At 46.8% G+C, this 20,498-nt stretch overlaps 1 protein-coding gene across 4 annotated transcripts in view; it reads right to left on the bottom strand.

Annotated features, from left to right (window-relative positions):
* The window catches only part of SDK2 (sidekick cell adhesion molecule 2), an 818,277-nt gene that overhangs the window by 223,027 nt on the left and 574,752 nt on the right, over positions 1-20,498 (bottom strand). For all 4 annotated transcript variants that reach the window (XM_073606891.1, XM_073606893.1, XM_073606892.1 and 1 more), the window contains exon 4: positions 8,049-8,196. In XM_073606891.1, coding sequence (XP_073462992.1) covers positions 8,049-8,196 — 148 coding nt within the window. The remainder of the gene's footprint in view (positions 1-8,048; positions 8,197-20,498) is intronic.

The raw sequence follows: 20,498 nt of genomic DNA, 5'->3' as shown, positions 1-20,498 counted from the left end.
AATGAGCCCTTGTGCGTCTACGCGTTTCGCCTTTAGCCTTCTTCAGGACACGATCCAGGTTCAGAGACGTAGGTGTACAGCACCCGGCTGTCTCCCAGGGGCATATTCATGTGTCTGACGTCTCGTGCATTGCATGCTAGCTTGGGCTGTATTACACGCCGCTAGCTTTGCTGAATTTATTAGGGTTTATCCCCCCTTTTGGATCTTGGACCTTCCAGTATTATTGTTCTGGTGATCACTCAGTTGCTTGGATACAAGATGCACATTTGCCCCTGTTGTAGCAATACCTGAAATATATATACCATTTACTATAAGCATTCCACACTTTTGGAAATTCTCCGGCCATTGGGAATTTGTACATGAGGCCTAACCAACTTGAAGACAGTGAGATTCGCTCTGTTTTCTTCTTTTTCTGTTATATCTCTGAACCTTGATCGTGTCCTGAAGAAGCCTAACGGCGGAACGCGTAGACGCACAAGGGCTCATTGTACAAACTGTATCAATTTCATGTTTTTTATCCTTTTTGTACACTGTATTTATACAATTAACTTTTTTGCATATTATGTATATCATTTTTGTTACTTCTCCATTGTTTCCATGCCTTTAAAGTCCGACCTTTGGTTACTGTATCAACACAGGGGATACTCGGGCAGCACTGGATTGCTAGAAACACAGGAGATACTCTGGGTGCACTGGTTTGCTGGGATCATGGGAACACAGGAGATTCTCGGGGAGCACTGGGTTGCTGGGATCACAGGAACACAGGAGATTCTCAGAGATCACTGGATTGCTGGGATCACAGGAACACAGGAGATTCTCTGGGAGCACTGGGTTGCTGGGATCACAGGAACACTGGAGATTCTTGGGGAGCACTGGGTTGCTGGGATCACAGGAACACCAGAGATTCTCAGAGAGCACTGGATTGCTGGGATCACAGGAACACAGGAGATTCTCTTGGAGCACTGGGTTGCTGGGATCATGGGAACAGAGGAGATTCTCGGGGGGGGGGGGGACCCGATTGCTGGGATCATAGGAACACAGGAGACTCTCAGGGAGCACTTGGATGCTGGGATCACAGGGGATTCTCTGGGAGCACTGGGGTGCTGGGATCATGGGAACACAGGAGTTTCTCTGGGAGCTGTGGTTCTGGGATCACGGGAACACAGGAGATTCTCAGGGAGCACTGGGGTGCTGGGATCACAGGAACACAGGAGATTCTCAGGGTGCACTGGATTGCTGGGATCATGGGAACACAGGAGATTCTCAGGGAGCACTGGGTTGCTGAGATCACGGGAACACAGGAGATTCTCAGGGAGCACTGGGGTGCTGGGATCACAGGAACACAGGAGATTCTCAGGGAGCACTGGGTTGCTGGGATCATGGGAACACAGGAGATTCTCGGGGAGCACTGGGTTGCTGGGATCACAGGAACACAGGAGATTCTCAGGGAGCACTGGGTTGCTGGGATCATAGGAGATTCTCAGGGAGCACTAGGTTTCTGGGATCATGGGAACACAGGAGATTCTTAGGGAGCACTGGGTTGCTGGGATCATGGGAACACAGGAGATTCTCGGGGAGCACTGGGCTGCTGGCATCAAGAGAACAAAGGAGATTCTTGGGGAGCACTGGATTGCTGGGATCATGGGAACACAGGAGATTCTCAGGGAGCACTGGGTTGCTGGGATCACAGGAACACAGGAGATTCTCAGGGAGCACTGGGCTGCTGGGATCACAGGAACATAGGAGATTCTCGGGGAGTACTGGGTTGCTGGGATCACAGGAACACAGGAGATTCTCAGGGAGCACTGGGTTGCTGGGATCACAGTAACATAGGAGATTCTCAGGGAGCACTGGGTTGCTGGGATCACAGGAACACAGGAGATTCTCAGGGAGCACTAGGTTTCTGGGATCATGGGAACACAGGAGATTCTCAGGGAGCACTGGGTTGCTGGGATCATAGGAAATTCTCAGGGAGCACTAGGTTTCTGGGATCATGGGAACACAGGAGATTCTCAGGAAGCACTGGATTGCTGGGATCATGGGAACACAGGAGATTCTCAGGGAGCACTGGGTTGCTGGGATCAGAGGAGCACAGGAGATTCTCTGGGAGCACTGGGTTGCTGGGATCACAGAAGATTCTCGGGGAGCACTGGGTTTCTGGGATCAGAGGAGCACAGGAGATTCTCGGGGAGCACTGGGTTTCTGGGATCAGAGGAGCACAGGAGATTCTCGGGGAGCACTGAGTTTCAAGCTTGCTCTTGGTTTATCTATACAAGCAATTAAAACCTGACAGCAGTTCTTCAATCTATCCAAAGATAAAAAATGGTCCTTAAACCACAACAATCTTCGGGACTACAACATACACATGATTATGTCTTCTAATAAATAAGAAACCTTCTTAAATGGTGTCCGCAGTTTACTACAAAAGGACTGGGGATTATCCTGTGCACCCTAAACCTGGGTCTCCCACAGAAGGAGCCTAGTTTTTAGCATTGGACCCTAGCTCAGCCGGCACACCAATAATAATTCCCAAGCTTAAGAAACAAAATTTCCCTGAAAAAAAAAAAGGGATTTTATTGGAAGCTGTGACATTCCGCTCTCCTCGCTCGGTGACCTGACACCCCCTACCAGCGTGTCCCCCTCCTGGCACCCCGCCCCGCGCATATCTCCCGGCTCAGCCGCACTCACAGGGGATCAGCTGCCAGATGATCTGGATAATAATTCTCTGCAATTAGGTAGATAAGGAGACTGTGCCGCTGTTCATTAGTACTGGTAAATTTCAGCAGGATGCAGCGGCAGACAGGTGTTTGAGAGCCGCTGATACCGCGCACCGAGCTCACAGCCGCTTAGAACCGGCTTTGCTTTAATTGTTCTCTACGATGGCTTGTTTCATTTAAACAGGCGGGGACAATGCACTGGAAATGACAAGTTTAAAGGCAACCCATAGGATTTTTAGAGTGTAAGAGCAAAATTATGAACCTAAAAAAAGATGGGAGTCTGTATTCACTAGGAACAGGCTAACCAGGAATTTGGGAAATGTAACTGGGGCTGTATGAAGAAACTGGAAGCTTGAGTCATGGAGTAGAAGCAGCACCTGCATATTCAGCGGAGGTGAGAGCCCAAAGAAAGGACGAGGTGCAGAATCTAAGGAGCTGCCTGGTTATCACCAGAACACCTCACAGAGTGTGATGGACTTTGCTGCAGAACAGCTCCCAGTGGGAGGAATAGTGCCCCATCATTGGTATCAGTGGGAGGAATAGTGCCCCATCATTGGTATCAGTGGGAGGAATAGTGCTCCATCATTAATGTCAGAGGGAGGAATAGTGCCCCGTCATTGGTATCAGTGGGAGGAATAGTGCCCCATCATTGGTATCAGTGGGAGGAATAGTGTCCCATCATTGGTATCAGTGGGAAAAATAGTGCTCCATCATTGATATCAGTGGGAGGAATAGTGCCCCATCATTGGTATCAGTGGGAGGAATAGTGCCCCATCATTGGTATCAGTGGGAGGAATAGTGCCCCAGCATTGGTATCAGTGGGAAGAATAGTGCCCCATCATTGGTATCAGTGGGAGGAATAGTGCCCCATCATTGGTATCAGTGGGAGGAATAGTGCCCCCTCATTGGTATCAGTGGGAGGAATAGTGCTCCATCATTGGGGTCAGTGGAAGGAATAGTACCCCATCATTGGTGTCAGTGGGAGGAATGGTGCCCCATCATTGGTGTCAGAGGAAGAATTTATGCTCCATCATTGGTGGCAGTGGAAGGAATAATACCCTATTTGTTGATGTCAGAAGGAGGCTATATCCCAAGGGCCGGATAAAGGCAAGCAAAGGGACGCAGTTTGGAGACTACTGGACTGGAGAAATGGGGTGCTGGAATCACTGGAGTATAGGAACACAGCAAAGTCTCCAGGAACACTTATATGCTAGGATTACAGGAACACAGGAGAAGCACTGGGGTGCTGGGATCACAGGAGAGTCTCTGGGAGCACTGGGATCACGGGCGAGTCTCTGGGAGCACTGGGATCACAGGTAAGTCTCTGGGAGCACTGGGATCACAGGAGAGTCTCTGGGAGCACTGGGATCACGGGTGAGTCTCTGAGAGCACTGGGATCACGGGTGAGTCTCTGGGAGCACTGGGATCACGGGTGAGTCTCTGGGAGCACTGGGATCACGGGTGAGTCTCTGGGAGCACTGGGATCACGGGTGAGTCTCTGGGAGCACTGGGATCACGGGTGAGTCTCTGGGAGCACTGGGATCACGGGTGAGTCTCTGGGAGCACTGGGATCACGGGTGAGTCTCTGGGAGCACTGGGATCACAGGTGAGTCTCTGGGAGCACTGGGATCACAGGTGAGTCTCTGGGAGCACTGGGATCACAGGTGAGTCTCTGGGAGCACTGGGATCACAGGTGAGTCTCTGGGAGCACTGGGATCACAGGTGAGTCTCTGGGAGCACTGGGATCACAGGTGAGTCTCTGGGAGCACTGGGATCACAGATGAGTATCTGGAAGCACTGGGATCACAGGTGAGTCTCTGGGAGCACTGGGATCATAGGTGAGTCTCCGGAAGCACTGGGGTGCTGGGATCACAGGTGAGTCTCTGGGAGCACTGGGATCACAGGTGAGTCTCTGGGAGCACTGGGATCACAGGTGAGTCTCTGGGAGCACTGGGATCACAGGTGAGTCTCTGGGAGCACTGGGATCACAGGTGAGTCTCTGGGAGCACTGGGATCACAGGTGAGTCTCTGGGAGCACTGGGATCACAGGTGAGTCTCTGGGAGCACTGGGATCACAGGTGAGTCTCTGGGAGCACTGGGATCACAGGTGAGTATCTGGAAGCACTGGGATCACAGGTGAGTCTCTGGGAGCACTGGGATCATAGGTGAGTCTCTGGAAGCACTGGGGTGCTGGGATCACAGGTGAGTCTCTGGAAGTACTAGCATGCTGGGATTGCAGGAAAGTCTGGAAGGAGAGGAATGAGAAATCACAGGAGAATCTGTGGAAACACTGGGGTTCTGGGCATAGAGAAACACAGGGTACAAGGATAACCGGTTACCGAGAGGGTTACGGAGGTGCACTGTGGTTCAAAGCAGATGCAAGGAGCCTGGAACCCAGGAGACACAGGGAGTCAGGGCGATGTAGAGGGATTGCAGAAGATACTTGAAAGTTGGGGGCACAGAGGAGACTCAAGGAGCACTGGGGTGCTAGGATCACATGTCAAGAAGACACAAGGAAGCAATGTGTTAATGCATTGCGTGAGCGTTGAGCAACACATGTGCTAGCCCTTTAAGACAGCACCTGGCTGCGGAACCAGCGGCCTCAGATTGGCTTCATGCCAGCGGCTTCATACAGAGGGAAAGCGCCGGCGCTGGAACGAGGAACAGGCGAGTGTGACATACTATACCTCCCTATACGTTTCTATCATTTATAAGCAGAATTGGGCCAAAACCATACCTAAAAAAGGGTAAATACTTCTCAGTACTAAACAAACGATCTCTGCTCCTCACAAACTATAAAAAGTCTGTATTTTATCAAGCATCTTTTGTTTAAATCCATATCAGCCACGTAATGGCCATGAATTAACGGGATCATCCTAAAAATCTGAAGAATTTAAGACACAATAGTCCCCGCAACAAATCAGCCCAATGCAGGTAAACGGCAGCTGCTGAGTTCAATGACTGTGAGGCTCAGATCCTGTTCCAAAAATCCTACGTCGGCTCTGTATTCCATCCACACATCACCCACCAACCCGTCTCTGCGTTTTTGATGTTTCTCGTGCTCGGGGATCACGCATTCCTTTGTCGGCAGCTGACTCGCATAAATCCTCGGAGAAAGTAAGACGACGCGTTTCATCCCAAACAGGTTCTTTATTAAGTCTGTTATGTAGCAGGACTATTGTTTTAAATCCTCAGAATTTTTTTTAGGCGATCCAGCTAATTTATGGCTGGATTTGAAAGTCGAATTCCAGGCATAGTAAAATTTTATACATAGTTGCCTTGTTCCAGCTTGGACCAACTATGTGTATACCTCTAGAATAGTGGTCTCCAAATTGCAGCCCGGCCAGATGCTGCTTTTTTACTTGCTTTTATGCCCCTGGGGCATTTGTTCATCCACTGATACCAGCAATGGTGCATAATCCCCCCCCGCTGACACCAAAGATGGGGCACAATTACTCCCAATGACACAATGGGGCACAATTCATCCAATCCAAAAAATTGATGGCCCTGGGAACCCTACAAAAGTAGCCTATATAGAGGAGGTACTCTCCTACTGGTATACAGGGAGGGTGTGAGCAAAATTATATAAATATTCAAAAACAAAAAAGGGAGAGAATATACATATCCAGGCGAGTTACCTCTCTACAAAAAATGTATTACACACATGTTATACAAGATAAAAATGGAACAGCATCACGCACCCACAATCCCCCCCTTGCAAGCAAAACACCCACACACACACAATTCATTCCACTGACACCAATGATGGGGCACAATTCCTCAGACACAAAAGATGGAGCACTACTCCTCCCACTGACATCAAAGATGGGGCACTATTCCTTCCATGGACACCAACAATGGGGCACTTATCCTCCCAATGACTCCAAACATGGGGCACTATTTCTCCCACTGACACCAACGATGGGTCCCTATACCTCCCACTGACACCAAAGACAGAGCACTACTCCTCCCACTGACACCAAAGACGGGGCACTATTCCTCCCACTGACACCAAAGATGGGGCACTATGCCTCCCATTGACACCAACAATAGGGCACTTATCCCCCCAATGAGACCAAACATGGGGCACTATTTCTCCCACTGACACCAACAATGGGGCCCTATACCTCCCACTGACACCAATGATGGGGCATTTCTCCTCCCACTGACACCAATGACGAGACACTATTCCCCCCACTGACACCAAAGATGGGACACTATTCCTCCCACTGACACCAATAATGAGGTAGTATTTCTCCCACTGACAGCAAAGATAGGGCTCTATTCCTCCTGCTGACACCAAAGATAGGGCACTATTCCTCCCACTGACACCAATGATAGGGTACAATTCCTCCCACTGACACCAATGATGGGGCATTGATTTTTCCCACTGACATTGGGGTCTTTTCTAATCCCGATGGCCACAGTCTGGCCCCCCAATGTCTGAAAGACAGTTAACATGGCCCTTTGCTTAGAGAGTTCAGACACCCCTGCTCTAGAAGGTGGAAATCACTGAAGCAGATACCACTACTACACCACTAGTATACCACTACTATACTGCTACTACAGTGATCTCCGTTAACTTCCAGGTCTCACATGTACAAGTATCTGCACTGCTGCACTCTGAACACAGGAGGTTCGTTGTTTGGCATGTGCATGGTCTGGTATGGATTTGAGGGGCACCCCAGACCATTATTTTTTGTCTGCTATGGGTTTTTTTGTTTTTTGCATTGAGTTCCCCCTCAAAATCCATACCATATCCAAAGGGTCTGATAGTCAATCTTTATTTTTTATTTTTTGCATTGGTACATGTTCGCTGGGGTAGTGGTCAGCCCCCATGCACTTTTTTTGTCAGTCCATTGTCTATCAGCCTTAAAAGGTGGAGAAAATTGATTTCACAGATTCGCTCCTATTGACTTCAATAGGGTTAAGATTTGACATCCAAATTTTTCATATGTTGGGTTGAACCTTCACAAAGAGAAACCAGATGTGTGAGGCAGTAAAGAAGGGATTTGAATTGCTTTCCTCAATGCCCTTAAATGAGGACCTCTTATGTTACGGATTGGTGATGGAAGTGGGACATACCATGTTGTATAAAGGCTCTAGTGTGCTTGGTGAAGATTTGGTAAAATGTGTTAGGTGGGGGGGAATGGACTTTGTACGTAATCAGTCCCAAATGGGAGAGAAGACAACAGATCCTTATGCCTTATCAATGGACTGCACAGGGGCTACAAAGAAACATAACAAGTGAACAGATATTGCCCCAAATGAAGACTGAAATCCCAGATCTTCAGCAAGGACTATGGATTGTCCGGATATAGGACTACTTACATGCGGTTGCTTGGGGGGATCTTCCTGCCATCTCTGAACCAAGTAACTTGTGGTTGAGGAAAACTGGCGATGCTGGGAGCAGGGATGACAGCTGCATCTCCATGAGACACTGTCTGGGTGGTGTCACCTTCTTCAAAGTTGCCCATATCTGAAAAGAAGAGAGCGGGTGAGATGCAACAGAGACAAGTGAATAACTCAACAATCACAACGCACTGACAGTGCCAACCTGGTCACGTTTAAAAGATACATCATATGACCAAATGTTTCTGGACACCTGGCCATCAAACCTATATGAGCTTGATTGATATTCCATTCCAAAACCATTCCAAGGCCATTAATATGAAGCTACCTCCTTCCCCCCATGGTCAATAATATGGAGTTATCCCTCTTTGTGCCTATAACATCCTCCACTCTTCTAAGAAGGTTTTCTACAAGATTTTGGAGGGTGTCTGTGGGTATGGGTGCTCATCTGTGAGGTTTAGGACCTGATGTTAGATGAGAACTATGGTGGTGCTGCGAACAAGGCTCCTGCTGAAATGCGTTAGCCTTCACTTTTATTTACACAGTCATACCGAAAAAAAAGATTCAAGACTTAATTTCCATAAGTGCTGGCTCTTCTATGCTTTTATACCGATGTTGGAAGACCTGGCTCACCCATCTGGTCTCACAATTGGCCACCAAAAAAACTCTTGCATTTGGCATTTCCAGTTACCTTCCAGTTCAGTAGGTTGAGGTCAGGGCTCTTTAAGGAACACTCGAGTTCCTTCACACCAAACTGGTCACACCATGTCTTTATGGAGCAGGCTTTGAACATGTACAAGGGGGGAGCAGTCATGGATGAACAGAAAAGGGTCTTCATCAAATTGCTACCACAAGATTGGAGAGCACAATTGTCTACAGAGTCTTTGTATGATGAAGTATTAACAGTGCCCTTCAGAAACACCTGAAGCTGAGTTGCTGGGTCTTCACACCTGCTGTGCCTATTATGAGGGGTTCCTACCATCCCTGTGCTGAGTTCCTGGGTCTATACACCTGTTGTGCCTATTATTTTAGGTTCTCACTATCCATGTGCTGATTTCCTGGGTCAATACACCCGCTGTGCCCATTATGAGGGCCTCCCATCATCCCTGTGCTGAGTTCCTGGGTCTGTACACCTGCTGGGCCCATTATGAGGGGTTCCCATCATCCCTGTGCTGAGTCCCTTAGTGTGTACACCTGTTGGGCCCAATATGAGGAGTTCCCACTATCCTTGCATTGAGTTCCTGGGTCTGCTGTGCCCATTTTGAGGGGTTCCCACCATCCTAGCACCAAATTCCTAGGTCTGTACTCCTGTTGTGCCCATTATGAGGGATTCCCACCACCCCTGTGCTGAGTTCCCAGGTCTGTACACCTGCTGTCCCCATTATGAGGGGATCCCACCATCCCTGTGCTGAGTTCCCGGGTCTATACACCTGCTGTGTCCATTATAAAGGGTTCCCACCATCCATGTGCTGAGTTCCTGGGTCTAAATACCTGCTGTTCCCATTATGAGGGGCTCCCACCATCCCTGTGCTGAGTTCCCAGGTCTGTACACCTGCTGTGCCCTTTATGAGATGCTCCCATCATCCCTGCTGCATTATATATATAGGTTATATGATAATATAAGAGGAAGAACTGGAACCCAAAAAGGTGGGTGGGAGCATCCCAAGTGGGCAGGCTTTTCCCTTTTCCATGAGATAACTTTTAGATAGACTAACCCCTTTACTTAATTTTTGAAATTGTGGTGGTGAATTTTAGCCTAAAGAAGAATTCTCCTTTATTGAAGAGTCGCTCTGTCAATCTCACAGACAAAAGCGCCCATGATGTAGAACCCCCCCCCCTTCCATATCTGTGTCCAGTTGCTTAATAGAGAAACATTGCATGAGAACTGCGATCACCACCAACTCACTACTGTGCACAAAATGTGCGCAGCCTATGGCAAATTCCGCCGTTGCCAATCTGTCAGTCCAGGCCTGCAAACCCTTATAACAAGCAGACTAGTATGGCACTGTAGAACTTTCTTGGAAGTACATGAAAAGAACTAATAAATACACACATTCCTGTTAATTAGTGACTTGCTGATAATGAGACACAATATTTGCGAGATTTTATAGTATTATTGAAAACTCAGGAACTCCAGTGATAATATATTCAGCTTTCCGTTTGCTTAGTGAAAATCAATTACTACCATTGCTAATTACAGCCATTAAAGCGGGACTGTGGTCTAATGGAAGAGAGGTATGTTTGTATTACAGCGCGGTGCCGCTGGCAATAGAGTTTGCCAGCGCTATGGAGATGCATCAGAGATGAACATTAAAGGAAACGATAATTGGTTGCAGGTCAACTTTATCTGAATAGAAAAAAAAGTTTTTCAAACTGATATTTTGTACAGATATATGAATTGTGTCTGAATGGAGAACTTTGCTTTGCAGGACTCAAAGCTCTCGACCTTGGGTGCACTTTAGGCCTTCCTGATCACTTTTATTCATAAGGAAAAATGATACAGAAAAGTTCTACCTTTGCAGGAGATATAAAGGTTTTTCCAGCCTCCTGGCTGTTTTGTTACAGCTCTGTCTGCTCCAATCCAAGCCTCTGGCATAGGCCCTCAAGTCTAATCCACCATAGATGGGCCTGGACACATATTCCCAGCAGCATTGCCTGACCACAGTTTCTCTCCTGTAGGCAGGCGCCAGTACTTTTTTTATGTATTGTATTCAAAGTAACTACGTAGTAATGTATGGATTAAATTGCTGTGGTGTATCTGCTGTTTGTCCTGTTGAGGTTCCCATTGCAGGGGTATTTGAGCGGGAAAGACTTGAACCACAGGGAAGTAGGGGCAAAGTTGGGTGAAGGTTGGTCATGGGATTGAGTAGTACCATACACGGAGAGATCTTGCACCTGCAGTGTTGTGTTGTACCTGTTGAAAGGGTTTACTTGCTGTTGTGTATTTGCTGTTTGGCATGTTGAGGTTCCCATAGCAAGGGCCTTTAAGCCGGAAGGGGCTGGACCACAGGGGAGTAGGAGCAGAGCTGGAGTGGTGGTTAAAGGCTGGTCATGGGAACAAGGAGGACCATACATGGAGAGATGTAGTAGTCTTGCACCTGTAATGAAGTGTTGCACCTGTTGAAAGGGTTAACTTGCTGTGATGTTTCTGCTGTTTGGCCTGTTGTGGTTCTTGTAGGAGGAGTATTTAAGCCGGAAGGACTTGGACCACAGGGGTGTAGAAGCAGAAATGGAGTGGTGGTTGAAGGTTGGTCATGGGAACAAGAAGGACCATACACAGAGAGGTGTAGTGTTGCACCTTTATGGGTACCCCCTCGGTGGGTGGGACCCTGAAAAATGGGACTACCATTGGCTAGAAACCATTTCAAGGGGAGTAAGAGAAAAGTTGGAGTGGTGATTGAAGGCTGGTCATTGTATCAAGGAGAACCATACATCGAGAGATGTAGTCTTGCACCTGTGATGTAGTCTTTCACCTGTAATGTAGGGTTGCACCTGTTGAAAGGTTTACCACACTGTGGTGTATCTGCTGTTTGGCCTGTTGAGGTTCCCGTTGCAGGGGTATTTGAGCAGGAAGGACTTGGACCACAGGGGTGTAGAAGCAGAAATGGAGTGGTGGTTGAAGGTTGGTCATGGGAACAAGAAGGACCATACACAGAGAGATGTAGTGTTGCACCTTTATGGGTACCCCCTCGGTGGGTGGGACCCTGAAAAATGGGACTACCATTGGCTAGAAACCATTTCAAGCTAAAGGTATGAGACACCACAGCATAGCCCTACCAAATGTTAAAGAGGAACTTTTTGAAGAAAAACTGTACAATTTTACTAACTTTATTCAGTAAACTAAGTTGCTGGTTAAGGTAATTTTTTTGGTTTGAGGAGTATGGAGTGAAAGAGAAATCCTAGAGTGTACTGGGAATAAGAAACAAAGTGTAAGGCTGGCCATAGATGGAGCAATTTTCTTTCGATCGACTCTGGTACATTGATATTAGCCTGTCCATACATGGTTCAAATCTTGGCTGGTCCCCGCTGAACCGTCTATGGCCGGCTCTTATCTTCATGACAAAGTTTTGGGTGATGGAGAAATAGGAAGTAAAAGGAAGGAGGAGAAGCAGCCAGTTCGGGAGAGGAGGCGGTGGTGGCCGGTGACGGAGGTTCTGTCAGGAGAGGGTGAAGTGGCTGTATGGACGACCAGTGTAAGCAGCAGGGAACCCATGTTGGGGCCCGCTGTGCAGCAGGACCTTCCTATGGACTGGGCCTGGACTATTAGTTTGTGGGGCCTTAGAAAGTATACAGCAGCTTCCCTCCATGCTTTCAGGTTGAAGAGTAAGTGTAGTATGTGTAAAAAACTGGTAGGGGCAAATCAGTTTCACACTATTTTCCTCAAAATGACTCTGTAGTCAGTGCTGGGGCAGGTATCACTGGCAGGTGATGGGACGTTATCCTTCTGGTGTGGTGTACAAAAATCTGACCTCCGACCATAGAGGGCGCTAACTCACACAAGATGGGAATTCCATCATGTTGACACTTGGTGAAAGTAACTATGCAGTTCCCCCATGCCCTAACATCCTTTGTGGACCCACCTGTCACGAATTTGTCTCTCAGGGCTCATTTACACCATGGGATGTTGAGCTAAACGATACATAGAAATTGTACAGTCACAGCATGCTCAGAACAGAGCCCGGTGTCAGGGGTAAAAGTCCCTGAACCGGAAGAAGGCACGAGGAAGAAGATCTAAACAGAGCACAGCACAAGCCCTTTCACTATCAGCCATGCAGTTTCTCACTGAAGCCTTAGATAGAGGTGCTTCATACCTGAGATAGTCAATTTAAACTTAAGCTACTAATTTTTGTAGTTTGAAAGAAAGAAATGAAAGGAACACAAAAAAGAAAAAAGAAAAAAAAAAAGAAAGAAAAACGAGAAAAACAAACAAATGAAATGAAAAAGGAAAGAAAAGGAAAGCGAGGGCAACGACCCAAGAGGCGACCACGGCAATGGCGGCAATGTTGAACAGAGCACAGCACAATACCTACTTTCCAAGCATGCCGTTTCTTATTAAAACCTCAACAATGTCTGATAAGTCAGATGGTCATTATTAGCTTAAGATATAGAGCAGCTTTTCTCAACATTATTACCCCAGTGGAACCCTTGTATAAATTCTAAGGTCTCAGGGAACCCCCCGATAAACGTGGCCTATCCAGCATCATTGGGAAAATGCCCCTTACATTGGTGGTGGTCAGTGGAAAGAATCCCCACCACCTTTCAGGAGTGGCTAGAAGGCCACCCTTGCAGTCATGTTGTTGGCTCCGCCAAGTGAAGTTCGACCTGGAACATTGCAGGCACCATCAGATGGGAGGTCAGTTAGCTATAGCTCACTTAGCTATAACAGGAGAAACCCTAAGGTTCCATGGAACCCTGGTCAAGGATGGCTGATATAGAGGTCTGTATACAATAGAAAGACAGAAGTAGAATCGAGGCAGAGGAAGGAAGGAATAAAGGAAGGAAGGTAGGTTAGGGAAGAAAGGGAAGTCAGGGAGAGAAGGAAGGTAAGGAAAGGGGGGAAGGAAATGATGGCAACATCGGAAGATGGCAACATTGGAAGAGAGCACAGCGAAAGTACTTCCTTTCCAGCTAAGCCGTTTCTCACTGAACCCTCTCACAGAGGTGCTTAATAAGTGAGATATTCAATTTTAGCTTAAGCTATTGAAGTTTGTAAACAGAGGAAAGCAATAAATTAAAGGAATAAAGAAAACGAAGGAAAAATAAAGAGGAGACAAAAAGGAAAAATTAAACCAAAAAGGAAGGGAAAAGAAGAAAGCGAGGGCAATTGTCCCAAAAAAGAAAGAACTACAGCAATGTTAACTAAACAGGGATCAGCACAAGTACTTCATTTTCAGGCATGATATTTATCACTGAAACCGCAGAAATATCTAATTAGTGAGGTAGTCCATTTAAGCTTAAGCTATTGTGGTTGGTAAACAATAGAAAAAGTAGTAGAATGAAGGCAGGGACAATAAGGAAAAGGGAAAGGAGAGGAAAGGAAAAGAGAAGGCAAAGGGAAGGAAAGAAATGGCGGCAACATTGCCTAAAGAGAGCGCAGTGAATACTTTTTTCAGATATGCCTTTTCTCACTAAAACCTCAGACAGAGGTGTCTAATAAGTGAGATAGTCAATTTCAGCTTAAGTTATTGAGGTTTGTAAACGATAGAAAGATAGAAGTAGAATGAAGGTAGGAAAGACGAGGAAAATGGAAAGGAAAGAAATGGCAGCAACATTGCCTAAAGAGAGCACAGTGAATACTTCTTTTTCAGATATGCCTTTTCTCACTAAAACCTCAGACAGAGGTGCCTAATAAGTGAGATAGTCAATTTCAGCTTAAGCTATTGAGGTTTGTAAACGATAGAAAGAAAGAAGTAGAATGAGGGCAGGAAAGACAAGGAAAACAGAAAGGAAAGAAATGGCAGCAACATTGCCTAAAGAGAGCACAGTGAAAGTACTTCCTTTTCAGATATGCCGTTTCTTACTGAAACATCAGACAGAGGTGCCTAATAAGTGAGATATTCAATTTTAGCTTAAAGCGGGGGTCCACCTATCTATCGTTTTTTTTTTTTTTTTGAGTTCATTCACAAACTTTTCTTCTCAGCATTACATACTCACATATTGTGTGTAATATGTCCGCCTGTGTCAGATTTCGTCGGAAAGAATAACTTATATTATTCACTACAGGCGGTTTCCATCTTCATTGTGGGCATTTGAAGCCCACAAGCATTTATTTCCTGGATGTGGTGAATGCTGTGCTCCCAGCATTCACCGCTCATTCCCGCACATGCTCAGTGGCATCCTGGGAAGCCTGAGACTAGCTCCCAGGGGTCTGGGAGAGGCTAGAAACACGCCTACTCCCACGGGAGGAGAACCAGGAAGTGCAAAGAAGAATAGAAAAATAAAAGGTAATTACGGCGATTTCAATTTTTTTAAATGGCATGTCAGCATCTAGGCAAGGAAGAGAATACATACAGATATTGTTCGAAATTTGGGTGGAACTCCGCTTTAAGCTATTGAGGTTTGTAAACAATGGGAAGAAAGAAAGACCTCTGCTTCTGATCACCCCCATGCTATGCCACTAATCTCATTCACTAAAAGGTAGGGAGAATTTGGAAAACACAAATAGGAACTTGGTCAATTTTGAAAAGCTCCGCCATTTTGGGGACTTGGAAGTTGGGACTATCCCACTGAAACTTAGGCTTTTGCAAATAACAGGTTTATAATCTCATATTTAGACTGCCGACCATATCCACTTCTCGTAGATATCTCAGCCCAACAATTTTAACTAATAGGACAACTGACTAAGACAAAATGCTTGTTACCAACTCCATAATCGCTGTAATTAAAAACATGCAAAGTATTTTTCTTTAACAACATCATCATTAACGAGGCTCGTTAGCACAGCTGCCTTATTAATTCCTCATCAGCACCGTGTATTTTTTTTTTATTTTCCTGGCTGCGTCCGCGCTCAGCCCCACCTCCTTCCTCCTCATAACGACCTTGGGTGTAATTAAATACCAAGTTTTGGCATTTCGCTTTCCCAATCCGACTTCCCGTTCTATTAAGCCGATTTTTTTTCATGCCTTCCAGCAGCATCAAAAAGGTTAATTTTTCATGACTTAAAATAATCCGTTGCACTGTCCTCAATTAAAAAAAGATTTGCGGTAATTGAACATTGCAGCGCAGCTGTTCTCGCCACAGAGGTAAAGATGGCGCGGGAGGGTTTCCGAAATTGAAGCACGTTTTCCAAAAAAAGTGAAAAATTTGCTCGGTTGTTAACACGCATTCTCATCTGATTCTGAAGAAGAGGAATGGAGATTAATTTCTCTTCTGCTTCCAAAGGACCGTGTTGTGCTGAAAAATGAAGGACAGGTGTAAAAGGAGGAACAACTTTTTGAATCTGAAGAACCTTTGCCAACACGAGAGGACTTGTGGAAGACCTGAACCTAACGTTTACCACCCACCATTTGTCACCAACTGGATCCTACGCGCATGGGCATCCGCAGAACTTTTTTCAGGGGGGAGGGGCATCATTTTACGGTCACCCATGCACCAACCCTTTTCGACAATGTCATTATCATGGTCAGAGACTACAGACGTTGTACAGTCCCTAGGATAAGTAATGGATAATGGCCAGCAGGCCCTCTTACCAGCCCCAGCGAAACTACAGCAATGATCCCTCCAGCTGGACGATCGCTCACTCTGGGTTCCCGGGGCGACTCTGGTCAGTAGTGTAGCACGTCTGCACCCTGGTAGTGGCTCAGTCTTTTTTCTTTGGTGGTGCTGGGCAGTGTGGCTCTCTCTGGTGGCGCTGGGCAGAGTGGCTCTCTCTCTCTGGTGGCGGCGCTCGGCAGCGTGGCTCTCTCTCTGGCTACCGCCCAGCACACTCCTCGTTCTTTGTCCTGTAGCACTCTCTCCCTCAGCTTTTTTCCAGGCTGCAGTCTCTCAATCTCTCTCTTGATTGAGCTGTAGCCTCCTCCCTGTGGAAAATGGGGCCGCCAGTCTTTGGGACTACATGTCCCATGATGCTCTCCTCTCCTTTAATTGGCCCTCAGTTATGGCCAATAGGGAAGGAGCGGGCAGGAAGCTGGGTGGGGAACCTGGTGAGAGCCGCTGTCTCTTCTCCCCAACAGGAGAAAGGGGGGGGGCGAGCGGGAGAAACCTCTGACAGCCCGTGGCTCGCCTTTCTCCTGTCACAGCGCCACCGAGTTCTCTGCTGGACTGAGCAGGGAAAAGAGCCAAAGTCACACTACACTGATGGGGGGGCTTGACAGCACCTTGATGGTGTCAACCCACTGGCGGGTGGCTCCTGGGTGCGGGCTGCCCGCACCCCCATAGCAACGCAACTGTGCTGAATTTAAGATCCGATCCCTGATTCCAGGGGGAATTTACTTGACCTCCCCTTGCCCCTACCTGCGGACGCCCATGCCTACGCGTCATTAATTGTAGTTGAGGGATCATGGTGCAGTTTTAAGGCTTGTGCAGATAGGTGGATCCAGCATGCTTCCAAGTGCATTCCATTTGCATTGAAATCGGTTTGACGTATTTTTTAATCCCAGCTGAAGTTCTCCACAGGTGCAGCTGACCCCCTTCTAAGCTCCATCAAGCTGCTTATATTTGAAAAAAAAAAAAGCTGTTCTGGAGCAAACCAAAGCTGGAGCAGAGGTCTCCAAACTTTCTAAGCAAAGGGCCAGTTTGCTATCCTTCAGACATTAAGAGGGCAAGACTGGGGCCAGTAGGAGAGTGTAAAATGCCCCAGCATAAGTGGGAGTAGACCAGGGGTAGTCAACCTGGGGCCCTTCAGCTGTTGCGGAACTACATTTCCCATGCAAGGCTGGCAGTTACAATTACTCCCAGAGGCATGATGGGACTTGTAGTTCTGCAACCGCTGGAGGGCCCCAGGTTGCCTACTCCTGAAGTAGACAATGTCTCATACATAATGGTCAGGATTTGGAGTAAAAAAAAAAAAACGACATAGTGTCTGTGGTCAGGAGGAGGAGAACGATAGAGCCCTATCTTTGGTGTCAGTGGGAGGAATAGTACCTCATTATTGGCATCAGTGGGAGGAATAGTGCCCCATCGATGGTGTCAGTGGGTGGAATAGAGCTCCATTATTGGTGTCAGTGGGAGGGGTAGTGCCCCATCATTGCTATCAGTAGGAGGAACAATGCCTCATCATTGGTATGAGTGGGAGAAATAATGTCCCTTCATTGGTGTCAGTGGGAGGAATAGTTCTCCATCATTAGTACAGGTGGGGGGAATAGTGTCCCATTATTGGTATCAGTGGGAGAAATAATGCCCCATCACTGGTATTAGTTGGGGGAATAGTGCCCCTCACTGGTGTCTGTGGGAGGAATAGTGCCCTATTATTGGTATCAGTGGGAGGAACAATGCCCCTTCATTGGTGTCAGTGGGAGGAAAAAAGCCACATCACTGGTATTAGTTGTAAGAATAGTAACCCATCGCTGGTATCAGTGGGAGAAATGGTGCCCCATCATTGGTGTCAGAGGGGGGGGACAGTGCCCCATCATTGGTATAGATGGAAGGAATAGTGCTTCACTATTGGTGTCAGTGGAAGGAATAGTGCCCCATCACTGGTATTAGTTGGAAAAATAGTAACCCATCATTGATGTCAGTGGGAGGAATAGTGCCCCATTGTTGGTGTCAGTGGGGTGGGGGACAGTGCCCCATTGTTGGTGTCAGTGGGGTGGGGGACAGTGCCCCATTGTTGGTGTCAGTGGGGGGAACAGTGCCCCATTGTTGGTGTCAGTGGGAGGAATAGTGCCTCATCATTGGTGTCAGTGGAAGCAATAGTGCCCCATCATTGGTGTAGATGGAAGAAATAGTGCTCCATCATTGGTCTCAGTGGGAGGAATAGTGCCTCATCATTGGTGTGAGTGGAAGCAATAGTGCCCCATCATTGGTGTAGATGGAAGAAATAGTGCTCCATCATTGGTCTCAGTGGGAGGAATAGTGCCTCATCATTGGTGTGAGTGGAAGCAATAGTGCCCCATCATTGGTGTAGATGGAAGAAATAGTGCTCCATCATTGGTCTCAGTGGGAGGAATAGTGCCTCATCATTGGTGTGAGTGGAAGCAATAGTGCCCCATCATTGGTGTAGATGGAAGAAATAGTGCTCCATCATTGGTCTCAGTGGGAGGAATAGTGCCTCATAGCTGCGCGTCAATATGGGTTTACAATGGAAGCAATGTTACATCACATCCTATTAGAACAGAGGTTCCTCTGTCCATCATCTCCCAGAGGAAGTAGATCTCTGTCATAGTGATCTATTGCTGGCCGATTGCTGGTGGGGAGATTGATACCATGGGGAATATGAGAAGGACCTAGGGGAAAGACAGAAAGTCCTGCGTTCCATAGCATGGGAGTTGGGTTTCAACTGGTAATCGTGACCCATCGGTCACCTCTATTGAGATTTTGAATACAAACTCCAATAGCGAGTACCTCGGACCTAGTTGGAGATATACACATGAATTCAACACAGTGAAACATATATAAAGGAATCTGTAGGCAAAAACTGAGGCCTCTGCAGAACAAACTTTTTACAGTAATTGAAAAGAAGGTGTGGGGTTTGTATTAGAAATGATCTGCATGGGGGGCTGGACCAAGTCCACGAACCAGATTGTCCACGAAGGAAAAAAAAACATAAAACCAAGAAAAAAAGAGACTTTAATACTTATAAAAAATTATTTTAGTAAATTAAAATAAAAAAGAATAAAAAAAAAAAAAAAAAAAAAAAAAAAAAAAAAACCCTCTCCTCATTAACACCAAGGTCACGCCAAATGTTCTTGATGAGATTTGTGTTTTACTGCGAAAGCATTCCGATTCTTAACAACCGCAAACCTGAGAAAAATTTTGCTGACGTGCTAATTTCTGTTCTTACTAACCTGACTTGATCATATCTAAGGTCCCATTCGATCTTAATGCGTATGTGCCAACGTAGTGCGGTATCGCCATTAAGGCATCAATGGAGTGGCAGAACACCTTAAAGTAGTGAAAAATGGAGATTATATTTTAGTGCAACAACGGCGTGTTTATTGTGAGGGCTGCGGTGAAGGTGCATAGCCTGCTGCAGTAACAGTGCATTGGGGTGCTATTCAAAGTAGCATTAATGCAGGAGTCTCCAAACTTTCTAAACAAAGGGCTAAATCACTGTCCTTCAGACATTAGGGGGGTTGGACTGTGGCAAATTGGAGTAGAAAATGGCTCAGTACAATGCCTCAGGCTTGGTTGTTGGTGGGAGGACGAAAATTCCATCGCACCTATGGTCTGTAGAAGAAGGAATAATGCTCTATTATTAGTAACTGTGGGAAGAATAATTTCCCATCGTTTGTGTTAGAGGAATAGTGCTCCACTGCTGGGTATCAGTGGGAAGAATAGTGCCCGCATCATTGGTAAAACTGATAGTCCCCCATCGTTAGTGTCCTTGGAAGGAATGGTGCCCCATCATTGGTGCTGATGGGAGGTATAGTGCCCCATCATTGATGTCAGTGAATTGATAGTCCCCCATCGTTGGTGTCCATAAAAGGAATGATGCCCCATTGTTGGTGTTATTGGGAGGTATAGTACCCCATCACTGGTATCAGTGGGAAGAATATTGCCCCATCATTGGTGTCAGTGGGAGGAATAGTGCTCCATCACTGGTATCAATGGGCAGAATAGTGCCCCATCATTGGTATCAGTTGGAGGAATAGTGCTCCATCATTGGTATCAGTGGGAGGAAGAGTGCCCCATCATTGGTATCATTGATGTCCATGGAAGGAATGGTGCCCAATTGTTGGCGTTGTTGGGAAGTACAGTGCCCCATTGTTGGTGTCAGTGGAAGAAATAGTCTGCCATTGTTGGTGTCCATGGAAGGAATGGTGCCCCATT

Source organism: Aquarana catesbeiana, linkage group LG12, assembly GCF_042186555.1.
Source record: "Aquarana catesbeiana isolate 2022-GZ linkage group LG12, ASM4218655v1, whole genome shotgun sequence".
NCBI lineage: Eukaryota > Metazoa > Chordata > Amphibia > Anura > Ranidae > Aquarana > Aquarana catesbeiana.
The sequence above is the reverse complement of the archived record's forward strand: the minus strand, read 5'-3'. Positions and strand labels throughout refer to the sequence as shown.